The sequence below is a fragment of the Schistocerca cancellata genome, chromosome 1, assembly GCF_023864275.1.
Source record: "Schistocerca cancellata isolate TAMUIC-IGC-003103 chromosome 1, iqSchCanc2.1, whole genome shotgun sequence".
NCBI classification, from domain to species: Eukaryota; Metazoa; Arthropoda; class Insecta; order Orthoptera; family Acrididae; genus Schistocerca; species Schistocerca cancellata.
Window position 1 is genome coordinate 1,164,571,113 of NC_064626.1, and position 17,331 is coordinate 1,164,588,443.

The following is a 17,331-nucleotide window of genomic DNA, read 5'->3' on the forward strand; positions in this document are numbered from 1 at the left end:
TTTCGGAAAACCGTGTTTAATAACTCTGCTTTAGTGGCACTGTCATCAGTGACTTCACCGTTGTTATCTACATCTACAGCTATGCTCTGCAAACCACCATGAGGTGCATGGCAGATGGTATATCCCATTGTACCGGTAATTAGGTTCTTCCTGTTCCGTTCAGCGCGGGAATAATGATTGCTTGAATGCCTCTGTGCGTACAGTAGTTACTCATCATATAATATTCGCGAGGATAAGCCCATGCGCGATGTCAACGCATTTCATCAAAGTCGCGGGAGTGCAAATGCGACCTCCCACTCCCCCATCCGTCATGATGAATCTCGAGCTGTGGCGTCACCTGGCAGCCTCTGCAGCTCCTTTACATCGGTGTCGCTCAGTGTTTCTATCGAAGGCGTGCAAGTGAGTTCGTGTAGCACGCTAGTTTATGTGTAATTCTTGTTCTCTTACCGTCAAGATCCCTGTGTGAGCGACACGCAGGGCATTGAAATATATAGCTAAAGCAATCATTTAAAGACGGTTCTTGAAACTTTGTTAGTAGACTTTCTCAGGATAGTTTACGTCTGTCTTCAAGAGCCTGCCATTTCAGTTCCTTCTGGCCGGCCGGAGTGGCCGAGCGGTTAAAGGCGCTACAGTCTGGAACCGCACGACCGCTACGGTCGCAGGTTCGAATCCTGCCTCGGGCATGGATGTGTGTGATGTCCTTAGGTTAGTTAGGTTTAAGTAGTTCTGAGTTCTAGGGGACTTATGACCACAGCAGTTGAGTCCCATAGTGCTCAGAGCCATTTGAACCAGTTCCTTCTGTTATCTCTATGACACTCTCCCCTGGTTTAAACCAACCTGCGACCATTCGTGCTGCCCTTCTCTGTATACGTTCAATATCCCATGTTAGTCCAATCTAGTACGGGTCCAACACATTTCAGCAGTATTCTAGGATGCGTCACACGAGTGAGTTGAGAACAATCATCGCAACAATGTCGCACAAATCTGCCCGATCTTGCGCATGCCGGCTGACAGCACACAGCTGTCACTCCTGCAATTCTTTCACAAAATGCAAGAAACGACTCCGCAAATTGCTGCAGATTTCAATGCGTGGCCATCAAGTATCAGAGTGCGAACCATTCACCGAAACATCATCCATATGAGCTTTCGGAGCCGAAGGTCCACTCGTCTACCCTTGCTGACTGCACGACATAATGCTTTATGCCTCGCCTGGGCCCGTCAACACCGACATTGGTCTATTGATGAATGGAACATGTTGCCTGGCCGGACGAGTCTCGTTTCAAATTGTATCGAGCGGATGGCGTGTACGGGTATGGAGACAATCTCATGAATCCATGGACCCTGCATGTCAGCAGGGGACTGTTCAAGCTGGTGGAGCCTCTGTAATGGAGTGGGGCGTCTGCAGTTGGACTGATATGATACACCTGATACGTCGTGACACGTACGTAAGCATCCTGTCTGATCACATTCATCCATTCATGTCCACTGTGCATTCCGACGGACTTGAGCAGTTCTAGCAGGACAATGCGACACCCCACACGTCCAGAATTTCTACAGAATGGCTCCAGGAACACGCTTCTGAGTCTAAACACTTCCGATGGCCACCAAACTCTCCAGACATGAACATTATTTAGAATATCTGGGATGCCTTGCAACGTGCTGTTCAGAAGAGATCTCCATCCCCTCGTTCTCTTACGGATTTATGGACAGCCCTGCAGGATTCATGGTGTCAGCGTTAGTCGAGTCCATGCCGCGTCGTGTTGCGACACTTCTGCGTGCTCGCGGACGCCCTACGCGATATTGGGCAGATGTATCAGTTTCTTTGGCTCTTCTGTGCAAATTTAACATGAGTGTGACCTTTAGTTTCATTCGACAGCCTGATGAAATGCTTCTTTAATATATCTATGAGTACTGTGGAACTGCATTGTCATGTTTGTTGGCCCACCCCTATTGTCAAACCAGATTGCAGTAGTTTTCATTGCACCACTTTTCATTAAATAATTTCACTTTGTTCCATAGATGGGGTGATCTGTTTACTAATTAGGTTACCAGTTACAGATCTTACTGGCATCATAGAGATGCTGAGCAGCCAACCACAGTCTCATACATTTCTTTAAAAAAAAAAAAAAAAGGTAGAGCGTCTGGTAACTGCTCTGAAATCCCTTAGAACGAGGTGGATAAAGGAACGTAATAAATTAACAACTCGGTAGAAGTAAATGAAAGTGTGGGAGCATACAGCCAGAGGTGCCCTAGTCGTGCACCGAAAGCTGAACGTCACATGGCAAGAGGTCAGCGTGACCACAGCACCAAATGGGGCTGGTTCTGCAACACGAGACAGTTTAAGGGACGGGAAAAGACAGTGCGTGTCAGTCAGTGAGCAATTGGCAATTATGTTGCATTGCGGTGGCGTTCTTCGTTACAAAATAGCCCGGAGACAACATTTGGATCTTGGATGACTTCACATGGGGAAGAACCATCGAGAAACTTGGGGAAGGACGAAGTGTGGCGAGTGAAGTAAAAGAGTTTGGTGTTGCTCACGGCATAGTCTCACCTTCATGGGGAGCTTTCCGAACGACAGGCACTGCTTCCCGACAGAGAGGCGGTGGTCGAGTACAGTAGCAGAAGCGACCCACGTCAGACAGGGGGTACAGTTGCAACCACATTCAACAGGACTGTAAGGCACGCAATCTCAAGCACTACGGTGGCACGGCAACTGCATGGAGATGGTCTCTTTTCCCGCCGACAAGTACGTTGTATTCCACTGACACCTGCACACAGGCTGCACCGTTAGCGGTGGTGTCTAGAGCATAGAGACTAGACCAACTAGACCAACGAGCAGTGGAGTCACGCATTCTTCTCGGATGACATCAGATTAAGTCTGAGTAGTGATTCTTGACGTACCATAATATGGCAACAGGTGGGGACCCAGGAGCGTTGTCGAACATGATCGTTTTGGTGACCCAGTTGTTATGATGTGGGAGGCATAATGTTACATGGCCGTTCTGACCTACAGATCTTTGAACACAGCACACTCACCAGTCAACGTTACTGTGACACTGTACTCCTTTCCCGTGTTGCGTCTTTTCAGGTGTGCATTTGGCTCTGACTTCACTTTCATGGATGACAACGCACGATCGCATTGGACAGGAAAGGAAAATAGGTTTAACGCCCCTTCGACAATGAGGTCATTAGAGATTGAGCACGAGCTCGGATTGTGGCAAGGATGGGGAAGGAAATAGGTCGTGCCCTTTCAAAGGAACAATCCCGGTACTTGGCTGGAGCGATTTAACCCTTCTAGTACCACTGTGGTCAATATGACCCCATAAGCACTTTTGAAATATACAGGGTGTAAATTTTAAGCTGATAAACCCGAATAACTCGGAAACTAAGCTTCATACGAAAAAATGTGTAGAATCCAAAGTTGATTATTTTCGAGGGGGACATCTGCTGGTTCTAAAATCAGCCTACCAACCCGGACCCCTGGGGGTGGGGCGGGAGACAACTTTAAAATTTCAAATGGGAACCCCAATTTTTTATTGCAGAATCAGATTCTACAGAAAAAAACTACGTACATTTTGTCATAAACATTTGTTTTGAATCTTGGTAGTTGGCGCTGTAATTCAAGAAAATCCATGTTCTCATTTTTGCGTGGAAAATGGTTACAGATAAATAAAAAATACTTATTTACTTCGTAAATTTTGATTCGCTTAAACTAAAACTCTCGCTCTCTCCCCATAGGGTGCGATTTGAGAGAGAGGAATTAGAGTTTTACAAAAGTTGACCCAAATATTAATTTTTTCCGCAGATTTTCTTGAGTTACAGCGCCAACTACCAAGAATCAAAACAAATAGACAAAATGTACGTAGTTTTTATGTAGAATCTGATACTGCAATAAAAAATGGGGGTTCCCATCTGAAATTTTAAAGTTGCCTCCCGCCCCACCCCCAGGAGGCTGGGGTAGCGGGCTAATTTTAGCACCAGCAGATGTCCTCCTCGAAAATAATCATTTTGCATCCTACACATTTTGTCGTGTGAAGCTTATTTTTCGAGTTATTCTGGTTTGTCAACTTAAAATTTACACCCTGTATATCTCCCTTGTTTCCAAAACGATTATTTTCCAAATTTATGACTTTGTGTCTCTAAGTTGCTTGTATGCAATGACATATTGTTCAGTTTTACCTTTACAACATATTAAAATTTGTGCATGGGCTGTGCACTGAGTACCACTGCGGTCAGCATGACCCCAACCTAAATTTTTGTTTTGTTTCTTGAATGTAACAGAATGACGAATGTTACGTTGAACAGATATTGTACGAAACACCTGCAACAATGAAACTAACATTTCTCACTTATTGTTTATATCCACTGTTGCCATTTCTTGCCTCAGCTGTTCTATATTGCCTCAGTTGTTGCTGGTGTTTTGCCTCAGCGTGTGCAAGAACTACATTATGACTAGAAAACGTTTGAGTAGTGCTGAGACCGGCCGGTGTGACCGAGCGGTTCTAGGCACTTCAGTCTGGAACCGCGCGACCGCTACGCTCGCAGGTTCGAATGCTGCCTCGGGCATGGATGTGTGTGATGTCCTTAGGTTAGTTAGGTTTAAAACGTTCTAGGGGACTGATGACCTCAGATGTTAAGTCCCATAGTGCTCAGAGCCATTTTTTTTTTAGTAGTAGTAGTAGTGCTGAAATACAAGCAATTTTGAATAGAGAAGAGGAATTAGGAGATATACCGTCTGATGACGATGAAGGGATTGATGCTTTTATTTCTGGAGGTAGTGAATCAACTTAAGACTCTGATGAAGAAGTCGGAGATTTGGAAACTCTACTTCCTGAAGTTGCTGACATCTCAAATCAGAATGTTTTCAAGTAAGTGCACATAATCGACCATATGTCTGCAAAAACTTTAATGATAGTACTAATAATAATAATGTGTAAGTACATATGTAAAATAGTAATCCCATTTTTTTCAGTTCGAGAAATGGAAATGAAACTTGGGGAAAAAAATCCTGTTAGATTACATGGGAGACAACCAGCATGAAATATACTGAAGACGGCTCCAGGTACCATGAGGCATATTGCTAGGAACGTAAATACTGTGCAGTCAGCATTTGAATTTTTTATGAAGCCAAGCATTTTCCAGATTATTTTGAAGTGGACCAGCAAAGAAGGTAACATTAGTTTCGGTAACAAATGGACAGATCTTGATAGAGAAGAATTTGAATGCTTTCTTAGCCCGCTTATTTTTGCAGGATTGTACAAAGGTCACAATGAGGGCACAGTGACTTGATGGAGCGAAGAGCATGGCCGACCTATTTTCCATAGTTCTGTGGCTAGGAACCGCTTTACAGAAATATCACGCTGTCGTCGGTTTGATGATGCTTAGCACCGGTGACAAAAGCGTACCCTTGATAAATTGGCTCCTATAGGGGATTTATATAAACAGTGGGTAAGCACGTTACATGATGCATACGAACCACACGAGAATATTACAACCGATGAACAATTGGTAACTTTTAGGGGTAGATGTCCATTTCGCTAGTTCATCCCATCAAAACTAGGAAAGTACGGTATAAAGATATGGGCTGCATGTAACAGCACTAATTACTATGTCACACACCTGCAGGTATACACAGGGAAGGGCGAAGGCCAGCCTAGAGAAATAAATCATGGGAAAAGAGTAGTTTTAGAATTGACAGAACATTTATCCAGGAGTGCTAGAAGTGTCACAACAGATAATTTCTTTACAAGTTTGGAGTTGGCAAAGGAACTAGAACGAAAACAAATGCCTCTGCTAGGAACACTAAGAAAAAATCTGCTACCTGTAGAATTTATCGAAGCAAGGGGAAAAACTGCAGCTTCACGTCTCTTTGGATTCCAGGAATCAGCTACAATAGTCTCCTATTGCCCAAAAATAGGGTAATATAGTGACATTGCTGAGTACTATGCATTTCAGAAAGGTAATAGGCGACGGCGAAGCAGCAAAACCTATTATAATCGTAGACTGTAATACAACTAAATCAGTTGAATACACAATGGACAAGTTAGTCAGGACCTACACCACAAAATGTATGGCAAGATGATGGCCCGTGGTTATTTTTTATAATGTTGTGGACATTAGTGCCCTAAATGCTTTCATAATTTGTCTGGACTAAAATCGTGACTGGAATAAAAAAAAACTACAAAGGAAGAGAATTTCTTCTGGAACGGGGAACAAGTCTAGTAAAACAGAAGTCGGCGCAGTAAAGCTTCTCTTCCTCATCCTTCAGCAAAAGTGCATACAGGGACGGTGCTCCTTATGCGAAAGTTCAGTGGATAGAAAACATTCAGAAACGTGCAGAAGATGATTTTCTTTTTTCTGTAAACAACATTCTTTGTTTTAAATGTAAAGAGTTGCTTTGTTTTAAATGTAAGGATATCTAAGATCAAAGATTGAGACAAGATCTTTAAATACTTATATACATAGTTTACCTGGTTTCAGTCAGTAATGTATGCTTTTATATTAGTTCATTAAAATAAATAAAATACTGCCAGTATATGCCGTGTTAATTACTTGGGGTCATATTGACCCCAGCAGTACTCACTGTAACAAAAAACACCCTGTTCGTAGAGGGGTTAAGGAAGTCGCGGGAACCTAAATCTGGAAGGCCGGACGCGAGTTTGAACCGGCGTCCTATCAAATGCGAGTCCAGTATGCTAACCACTGCGCACCTCGCTCAGCGTGAGTGTATCGAACGAGGACTTCTTGAAACGAGAGGCTGTTCGGCTAAGAACTGGCCAGCTTAAAAAAAGCACACAGGTGTATAAACCAACTCTTGCTTATGAAACAACTGAAGAGGCCCAGTTCCTTAATGCATTCGATATGTCTGTAATAACCGCTGGAACAATTTGGAATGTGCCTCTTCACAATGAAACCGAGGATGACAAACAATAAATTCGTTATAAAATAAGGAATAAAGTGAAACTGAAGGAATGAGTCATCGTAGATCACACTTTTAGGTGCCAGCTTTCAAGGCCGGTATTTACTATCCGCAGCTGAGAAGAGTGCGTGCAGAAAGCATGAAAACTGTCCATGATTTTAGCAAACAGAATTGTAAGGAAGATCATATTATTATGACTACCGAAGCTGCTTTAAAATAAAGCGCAACACTTATGGTTTAAATAAGCCTTTATTACACTCGCAACAGACGGTATAATCTATATAACATGTTGACGACGAGGTTATAAGAGACGGAACATAAACTCAGAATGAAGAAGGAAATCGACCATTTCCGTTTAGGGAACGCATACCAGCAGTTGTTTTTTAAGTGTATGCTACATACAGTACCACATGAATCAAGACACGATGTTTATTATTGCTCCTTTACTTTGTAACAGATACGTTACTTAGCGTGATTTCAGAGTAAATACTGCTACGCACAGATGCTTCAAAACCAGTGTATTATACACACCTACTTTAACAGTTTTGTCAGTTTCCAAAGTAGCGTATACAGTAATTTTGTTTTTAAAATGTTGATATGCGTTAAAACGTGCAGAACTTGTAGAATTGTGTTGTAAGCCTGTTTCTTGCAATGTTAAAATTTGTTGTAGTTCTCGGGTTGTGTTGGCGAGATTCTTCTTCCCCGATAGAAAATTCTGTTAAGAGTGTTTTTGCCAATTAATGGTAAGCACATGAAGATGGACTGGGAAAAATCGCGTACGGATGCCGGTAATACATTAACTACAAGTGCTTTGCAGGACAGAAAAACACGTAATTATCGAAAACCTTCATCTTTACGTGACACAGAACCTAGTACTTATGACCTATCAGCAAAAAAAATGTGACGTAGACAAATATGGTACTTCCCATTCAGCGAGTAAAATTCTGATGATGAGTGCCATGTCTAGATTGGGCAGCGAGAAAGCAGGAAAGACGGTTCTTCACGGCAAATGTGTACAAAACATTCTATATAGACAGTTTTCCTGGTCATTCACTCATTGTTGAAATATTTGGCGTCGTAATCGGACAAACAGCTGCGTGCGTGCCGTGTGTTGACGATTAGTGGTCATCGCAGTTCGACAGTAGAGCAGCTATTGTGTAAACAGGCGCACGGACATCTATAAGGACCAGTGCGATCGGCTACGGTTACTGTTTGGGGCGATCTGTCAGGTTCCGATAAGAAGGTCATCATAAGGCCAGCAGCGCCTTCTCAGTCCTGTGCCGTTCGTAGCTCCTGGTGGATGCTTTCTGGATATTCTTTCGAAAGATGGCATCTTTTATGAGAATGACTTCGTCTGCGAAGATTGTTTTCAAATTCAGCACTCTGCTGGAAACCAAAAGAGGACTCGCCCAGAAAGTATTCACTCAGAAAGTATCAGTTATTGGCGTTCCCTTCAATAAAGGACAGGTAAGTTGTTTGCCGGCAGTCAGAGATTTTGATTGTTGCCGTTTTGAAAGTCTGTTTTTGTTTTTTTCTTTGCGATCGCACTATAATGGTCTGCTAATAAGTTGTGTCGGAAATTGAGTGGCAGGGAGCTAATTTTATAGTGTTGCCAATCTGACGTCAAATAATTTATGCAATGTATACATAAAAATCGAGGTGTAAGATATTTCTATTGATTGATGAATTATAAAAATGATAGACTAAGCAACGGCTTCTGGCGTGCGGACTATACCGTATCTAAAGACGAAAAAATAATATGTCTTTTTCTTTAGTTTTTGGTATTCTGCACAGGTCATTTACGGTATACCACATTGTGCTATCGTAGCTAAAATAAAATGTTTATTGCTTCAGCTCGGTTCCAGTGGTATAAGGCCCACATTGCAGACCACAGACCAGTAGACAGGATATTTGTTACTAATTTGAGTGTGAAGGCATGTTAATAAGTGACCTCAAGAGTAGTTCGTGTCAATCATTTACCTGATTATTCAAGTCAAAATTTTCGACACTGAATCACTTCACCATTAGCTTCTCGGTGATTAAGATGATTGAACTATATTTAAAAGGAGCAGCGATCAAGCTCCTGTCAGGTCATATTGATTTTTCTATTTGTGGTTCACTTTACACTCATTAAGTCATTCGTGTTTTTATTTCAAACAGAGAACCCACATAAAAAATTTCATAGATTTAACTTCAAAATTGCTTAATTAATGAAATATTTCTATAAAAATCTTTCCTCCCATATTTCACCCCCATAGGGGCTAAATTTCCATAAAGAGTGAAACATGTATTTTTTAATATTTTTAAATGAGAAGCGAAATTCCAGTTTTCATAGATTTAGCTTTGAAAATGCTTTCGTAATGGGATACTTTCATTTAAAAAAAATGCATCCCCTATTGAATGCCCTCAGCAGCTGAATTTCCAAAAATGCTGAAGCATGTATTTTTAATTTCTGACCGAAAAGCCAAATACCAATTTCCTAGGTTCTAGCATCAGAAGTGCCTTAATAGCAATATTTGTTTCAAAAACACCTTTCATCCCTTGTTTCACTCCTTAGGGGTTGAATTCTCAAAAATGCTGAAGCATGTATTTTTTTTAAATTTCTGACCGAAAAGCCATATACCAGTTTTGTAGTTCTAGCTTCAAAAATTCCTTATTAGCAATATATTTTCACAAAGCCTTTCATCCCCTATTTAACCCCCCTTAGGGATGGAGTATCAAAAAATCCCTTCGTAAACAATGCCTGCAGTATAAGACAAACACCCTCGGCAGATTTCAAGTTTCTATCCTTAGTGGTTTGGGCAGGGCAATGATGAGTCAGTGAATGAGTGATTTGGAACATTGCCTTTTTTTTATGAAGAGAGTAAGAAAGCAGCTACTTTGAAAAAAAAGTCACTGCCCTTCCTTTTACAATGTTTCGCTGCCAGTTTTATCTACTTCTTGACACCAAGCATTCATGTAACTTTATACTGATTTCAGAGACTAGTATGTCTGTCTGTTCTCTGGACAGGTTTTAATATGAACATTACTGTTAACCAAAGTTTGGTTTAGGTAACTACTAGGATCAGTTCTGAAATATTCCTTTATTTGTTTGCTTCGTGGCTCTTTTTCAAATAAGTTGGTGCTCTGTCTCTAACAATCTTGAAATTAGTGTGTCCTGAAACTCCAACCTTCCTTCCCAAATAACTGGATGTCAGCTTAATTCTTTAAAAGACCATGGCAGCAGTACTTTGACAGGTCTTCTCCACTTAAGCTAATGCTTTATCTCTAATTGGCTCAGTATTGATATGACATTTAAATCTGCCTTGTGATAACCTATAAGTGCACTCATTTATTTTTATGGTGTTACTACATGTGTGGGGTATTTTCTACCCCAGTTAGAAAAAAAAATATTTCCATGAAACTGTTCAGGAAATTGGAATGTACATGTATACATAACAACATTAAAGCATTTTAAAGGTATATTTAATGACTATGAAGATGTTAACATGCAGTTGTCATAATGACAAAAATTAAATGTCTCTTATGTAATCAGAATCATAACGGATAAGTTCTTTGCAACCTGAAAATTAACATTCCTTGCATATTAATGTACAGCAAGTCTTGTGTGTAGTTTTGGTTTTTTGGTCCTTTTGTTGGGGATACACCTCACATCTCCCAGATGACAATCTAGCTTTCTTCTATCTTGGCACTGCGACCCCAATGATGGACCTCACAGCAGATTTGATAAGTCAGGGAAAGCATTTCTTGGTGTTCCAGATGTTTTTCCCACAGAGCACCATCCTTTCCTGTATAGATTAGATTCAGTTTTCGTTCCTTAGACCCATATAATGACTTGATTCTTGTGGGTGTGAAACATGTTAGAAAGCATAACATAAAAAACATAAAACATTTCAATATAATACTTACTACCCTGATCATTTGTTAGGTGATTGTCAAAATAGGTGAATACAATACAGTAAACTGGAACAGCTAATATTTACAGAATAGCATGCTGTCAAAATGAAACATTGTACTGCACTATTAATAAATTTATCAGCCACAAAATACGTAATCTTGACTGTTGTGACCAAGTGCTGTCAAAACTGAAATCTAACAGACATTTTTACTTAAGCTGGCCTAACAGTCTCTGTTAAGATATTCATCCATAGATTAGGAGTTGCCTATCAAAAATTCTTTCAAACCCTGTTTAAATCATAATTTATCTGAAACAAAGTTTTTTATGGTTGCTGGCAGTTTATTGAAAATGTATGTTCCTGAATATTGGACCCCTTTTTTGGACCAAGGAAAGAGATTTTAGGTCCTTATGTAGATTGTTCTTTTCCTAGTACTGATAATACGTTTTGAGCTATTGGCTGGAAATATACATATATTACTTGCAACGAATTTCGTTAAGGAATAAATATACTAAGAAGCAGTGGGTAGAATATATAAAGTTCCTTGAACATGTTTCTACATGACATGATGTTCTTGAATTTACACCACATTTCTTTTGCACGCTAAAAACTTTTGCTTGGTTTGATGCGTTACCCCGGAATATAATCCCATATGACACAATAGAATGAAAGTAAGCAAAGTATTCAAGTTCTTTTGTATTTATATCTCCTACATCAGACGTCATTCTCACTGTGAATACAGACTTGTTTAGGCACTTAAGCAATTCTGTGGTATGCCCTTTCCAGCTGATTTGATTATCAAATTGTAATAACAGAAATTTAACACTGTCAATCTCTTCAATATCCGCATCCTCTGAATCATCACCAGTTCATTCGCCCAGTGCTCTACATAGGAGATGCCATGTCTTTTATCATGTTCAAATCTGAAGTCTGTTCCCAAAGTGCAGTGGCTGGATTATCACACACATGGGGTATTTTTTACCCAGGCACTAGAGGACACACCTCTACTCAAAAAGATAATGCATGAAACTGAGGAAATAACACATTGTTACAAGGAGAGATAGTTGGTTGAAAGGTATGTGGAAGGTCACAGTTGCAGAAGTAGTTAACCACAATGCTACCAACATATCAAAGCTACAGCAGGGTATGTGCTTACAGCTCAATATCAGTGGCACTTCCAAATTGACAGAAGACTCTTTCTGATAAGTGTATCTATGTAAACATATTGTTTCTGAAGTTGGGAGGTTTTTTTTTCCCACTGAAAGATCACAATACAGCCTAATTTTATTTCTTTTTCGAATTAGCTTACTTCTTTTGTGAGACAGTTGTTTACTGTGTCTACAATTTGGTGTATAAAACTAGCAGTGCTGTAACAAAAGTGACATATATTACAAAAATGATTCCACTTTGTATTTTGATCAGAATCTGGATGTTCAGTTTTGGAGTTTTTAAACTATAGCATCTCATTTATTACATATGTTTTGTAAAATCACGTATCTTTCCATCTTCCATATCACTGATGTCAATACTGACAGCAAAATGGCCTGCAACTATAGTGTTCACTAAATGGAATTTTTTTTGTTCCTCTTGTCTATGTCATTATGGTGGGTTTCTCTATTTTCACTACCACATTATAAGTGCATACAATGCCCATAATGTTCTTAGTGTTGGCTGTATCTTCAGTTAGATAACATACTTTCTTGAGAAAATCAAAAAGTACATACTTAAATTAGGCAAAGATATTTTTCATATAATTAGTTGGAGATTGACATATGCTTAGTTCGTAGCGTACATCTCCCACATGTATTAGTTCTTTTGCTGTTAGTTCAGAGCTCAGGACAGCAGTTATTTTACAGTCTGTTAATACAGAAGTAGGATGAAAATACAATACTGGACACTCTTGAGTGGACCACAAACAATTGAAGGAGTAAAGGTAACCACGCCCTTTATATTTGAGTTATTGAGCAATCTACTAGAGATGATAATCCAGATTGAACTCATTATTAAGATTTGCACAGTTCATCTTCCTCAGTGCAGACACACACACACACACACACACACACACACACACACACACACACACACACACACACGGAACATTAACTGAGACCGTAGCAGTGATTTCAACCTTGCTAATGTGCTTGTCGACCAGTCATTGCCAATAATATACAGTGGATGGCTATATACAGGGTGCCCCATGTATCTTGACCACCCTAAATAACTGTTTGTCCAGATGCAAATTACAAAACGTTTCAAGCAAATGTTCTGTAGCAGTCAGGAGGACATCAGTCAGCATGATTGCCTTCATTGTAGCTTTGTTTTTTACAAAGGTATGAATAGCAGTATGACTTTTTTAAATGGCACCCTGTATTTTTTATTTGGTAGTTGATTTCCTCTCCTAAAGACCTATTCAAAAATGTATCACAGTGTACCATTCACTGAAACACAATGTTATTAATTACATAACACAACATTGACGTTGACGCTCCCAGCACTTAGTGTAGGTACTTGGGGTAACGCATCCACGTTCTGACACTGACAGAGCACAAATGTTAACATAAGTAGAATGCACACTCGTCAACCATCGTCAGTTGAAGAGTTGTGTGAGTAGATGGTACACCAACGAAGAGAAGGTAGAAATGCTACTCATCTATGGGGTATGTAAGTTAGCGCTGGCCGGGTGGCCGAGCGGTTCTAGGCGCTACAGTCTGGAACCGCATGACCACTACGGTTGCAGGTTTGAATCGTGCCTCGGGCATGGATGTGTATGATGTCCTTAGGTTAGTTAGGTTTATGTAGTTCTAAGTTCTAGGAGACTGATGATCTCAGCAGTTAAGTCCCATAGTGCTCAGAGCCATTTGAACCTTTTTTTTTTTTTTTTTTTTTTTTTTTTTAAGTTAGCACAACAGTAATTGCAATACTGTTTTCTTATATATGGGTACATTTAGTACAGTAGTTCAGTCCTTTTAAATACTATTGTGTAGAGTAGGCAAACAGTAAAGGCTGTCCTTCCTACAAACTGCATCGACATAATATTTCTTTTGTTGTTGTTGAAGGTATGCAAAATGCTACGCAGGCAGCAGAACTCTACAGAGAGTGATATCCTTACAAGAACCCACCTTCCTGACGGATGTTTTCTCGTCTTGTAGCGACGCTTCAGGAAATGGGAAGTTTCAACCCCCCACAACAACGCAATCGTCGTAGCACTCGCACAGATGAAGCTGCTGAAGTTATTGTTCTCGCTTCCATTGCTATGAATCCACATGTGAGCACATGACAGCTTAACACAAGATTGGCATTCCTAATACCAGTGTACATCATATTCTTACACATCACCAGTTCAATCCTTACCATGTACACCTACATCAAGAATTGGATGGGAATGATTTCCAGAATCGTGTACAGTTCTGTCAGTGGGCACAGCAGCAAATCCTCACCAACCCGAACTTCTTCTCAAATGTTCTACTTACCAATGAATGTTCGTTCTCAAACAAAGGACAGGTAAATACAAGGAATATGCATTATTGGTCCTGCGACAACCCACGACGGCTTAGACTGGTGGATCATCACTGTCAATGGAGAGTTAACATCTGGTGTGGGATGCTTGGTACTACAATTATTGGCCCTTATTTCATCAATAGTAGTCTAAACGGCACAGCTTGTGCCAACTTCCTCAGACACATTCTTCCTCCTCTTCTGGATGAAGTGCCGCTAAGAACCATAATGCTTATGTGGCATCAACACGATGGATGTCCAGCACGTAATGCATTTGCTTGCACGTCATGTTCTTAACTGGAGGTATCCTGCGAGATGGATTGGTCGAGGAGGAAGAGTTACTTGGCCTGCTAGGTCTCCTGATTTAAATCCTCTCGGCTTTTGTCTTTTGGGATGCATTAAAGACGTTGTCTATCGCGATATTCCAACAACTCCAGAGGACATGCAGGAACATATCGTGCTTGCCTGTAATTCTCTTCAGCAGGCAACACTGGAAGCAGTAAGTAATTCTTTCATTCAACAAGTGTATCAGTGTGCAGAGTCACAACTTTGAGCACCTTTGAATGTTCTATTCCCGGACAATGTTACAGTGAATGTTCTACTCCTTGGCAATGGAACAGGAGAGTCAAAGTCAATTTTGTTGTTAAGTTTTTACTTGGTTTTCATTTGCTTTCTGACAATTCCAGTAAGTGGACAAGTTTGTGATCCTAGGCTCAAAGTCAGCATTGTGTTAAGTAATTAATAATGTTGTGACGTTGTTTTTCAGTGAATGGTACACTGTGATACGTTTTTGAATAGGTCTTTAGGCAAGGAAATGAATTACCAAATAAAAACTACGGGGTGCCATTTAAAAAAGTCATACCGCTGTTCATACCTTTGTAAAAAACAAAGCTACAATGAAGGCAATTGTGCTGATTGATGTCCCCCTGACGACTAAGGAACATCTGCTTGAAACATTTTGTAATATGCATCTGGACTAACAGTTATTTATGGTGGTCAAGATAAATGGGACACCCTGTTTATTCATTCCATTATTACAGCAAGACCCACCATACATCTACATCCATACTCTGCAGACCACCGCAAAGTGCATAGCAGAGGGAACATTCTGTTCTCCCAGTTATGTGGGTTTCTTCCCGTTCCAGCCACATATGGAGCCCAGGAAGAATGATTGAGTGTCTCTGTGTGTGGTGTAATTATTCTTATCTTATCCTCATGGTCCCTATGTGAATAATACATTAGGGGGTCATAGTATATCCATAGAGTTACCATTTAAAGCCGGTTCTGGAAACTTTGTTAGTAGACTTTCGCAGGATCGTTTATGGCTGTCTTCAAGAGTGTGCCAGTTCAGTTTCTTCAGTATCTCTGTGACACTCTCCCATGGATCTAACAAAGCTGTGACAATTTGTGCTGCCCTTCTCTGTATACTTTCAATATCCCCTGTTAGTACTATTTGGTACAGGTCCCACACACTTGAGCAGTATTCTTGAATGGGGCGCCCAAGTGATTGTAAGTGATCACCTTTGGAGACTGATTGCATTTTCCCAGGTTTCTAACAACAAATCAAAGTCTACCACTTGCTTTGCTGATAACAGAGCCTATGTGATCATTCCATTTCATATCCCTTCAAAACATTACACCCAGGTTATATGAGTTGGCTGATTCTAACAGTGATTCATTGGTATTATAGTCATAGGATACTATGTCTTTTTCATTTTGTGAAGTGCACAATTTTACATTTAAAAACATTTAAAGAAAGTTGCGAATTTTTTCACCACTTTAAAATCTTATCGACATCTGACTGAATTTAAGCACCTTCTTTCAGACAGTACTTCATTACATATAACTGCATGATCTGCAAGAATCTGAGATTACTATTAATATTGTCTGCAGGGGTCATTAATATACAACGTGAACAGCAAGGGTCCCAATACACTTCTCTGGGGCAGCCCTGAAGTTACTTCTACATCTGACAAAGACTGTCCATGCAAGCTAACATGATGCTTCCTCCCTTCCGAAAATTCCCCAGTCCAGTCCCAAATTTCACTTGATACCCCGTATGATTGTACTATATGGAGACCTTTGAAGTTATCTGCTGCAGTTAATAGTAAACCATCAGTCATTCTGTAGTCATGCAAATTAAGTGTGGCTCTAAGATGGTACCATGAAGCAGATCATGCATGTGTGTTAAGAAAAATAGTCCTGTTACAGGATTCTGAAGGTTACCTTGTGCTGCTGCAGCTCAGCTGGATGCAAGCTCATTTATTGTTATGTGTCTGTGCAAACAGCATGGCAGATCACTCAGCAGTTCCTTGCTGGATGACAGCAACAGTGAATGAAAACCGGTACCTCTTAGAAGCACCACCTCACTATAAAGTAGGGAAGCAGTCACCCCACTGTGTACCTCTTGCCATTGCACAGGAAGGAACACTGAGATTACTGTGACTGTAGGAACACAACCTTTGGGACTTGAAATGTGGGGAAAGATAACCTAGGCTGGTAAGTCTTGGTACAGGCAGGGTACACAATGATGGCAGGAAGCAAGTACATTCAAAGCCACAAGATTCTGCACCATAAAAAGGTATGAAGATTAGGGATTAATGTCCCATCGATGGCGAGGTCATTATAAATGTAGCATGAGCTCAAATTGGGAAGGCAATTGGCCATACCCTTTCAAAGAGCCCAATGTGGCATGTGCCTTCAGCAATTTATGGAAATCACACAAAACCCAAATGTGAAGGTAAGAACTTTACAACTTTTTGAGTTCCTTGTGTAAGGAGAGCCAGTACGTGGCTCCTTTGGGAACGAAGTTTCTCGCGGCGGCACTTATGTATAAAATATTCTCGGTATTCTTGCCGTGTCAGTTCTAGATAAAATCTCGAGCTTTCGACGATTACCTCCATCGTCATCGTCAGGAGCTGACTGTCTCCACTGCTCTCTCTCTCATCTTTTGCTTTCCCCTCTTTGGGGAAGTGTGAGGGGGAGTCTGTAGCCTTTAGGCTTTTACTCCCCTGTGAAAGT

The 17,331-nt window shown here is 40.5% G+C and overlaps 1 protein-coding gene across 1 annotated transcript in view; it reads left to right on the plus strand.

The window, feature by feature from the left end:
• The first annotated feature begins 7,867 nt into the window (after positions 1 to 7,867).
• Positions 7,868 to 17,331, plus strand: part of LOC126093756 (arginase, hepatic) — an 81,876-nt gene continuing 72,412 nt past the window's right edge. Inside the window, exon 1 of the mRNA XM_049908744.1 lies at positions 7,868 to 8,386. Coding sequence (XP_049764701.1) covers positions 8,246 to 8,386 — 141 coding nt within the window. The 5' untranslated portion in view covers positions 7,868 to 8,245. The remainder of the gene's footprint in view (positions 8,387 to 17,331) is intronic.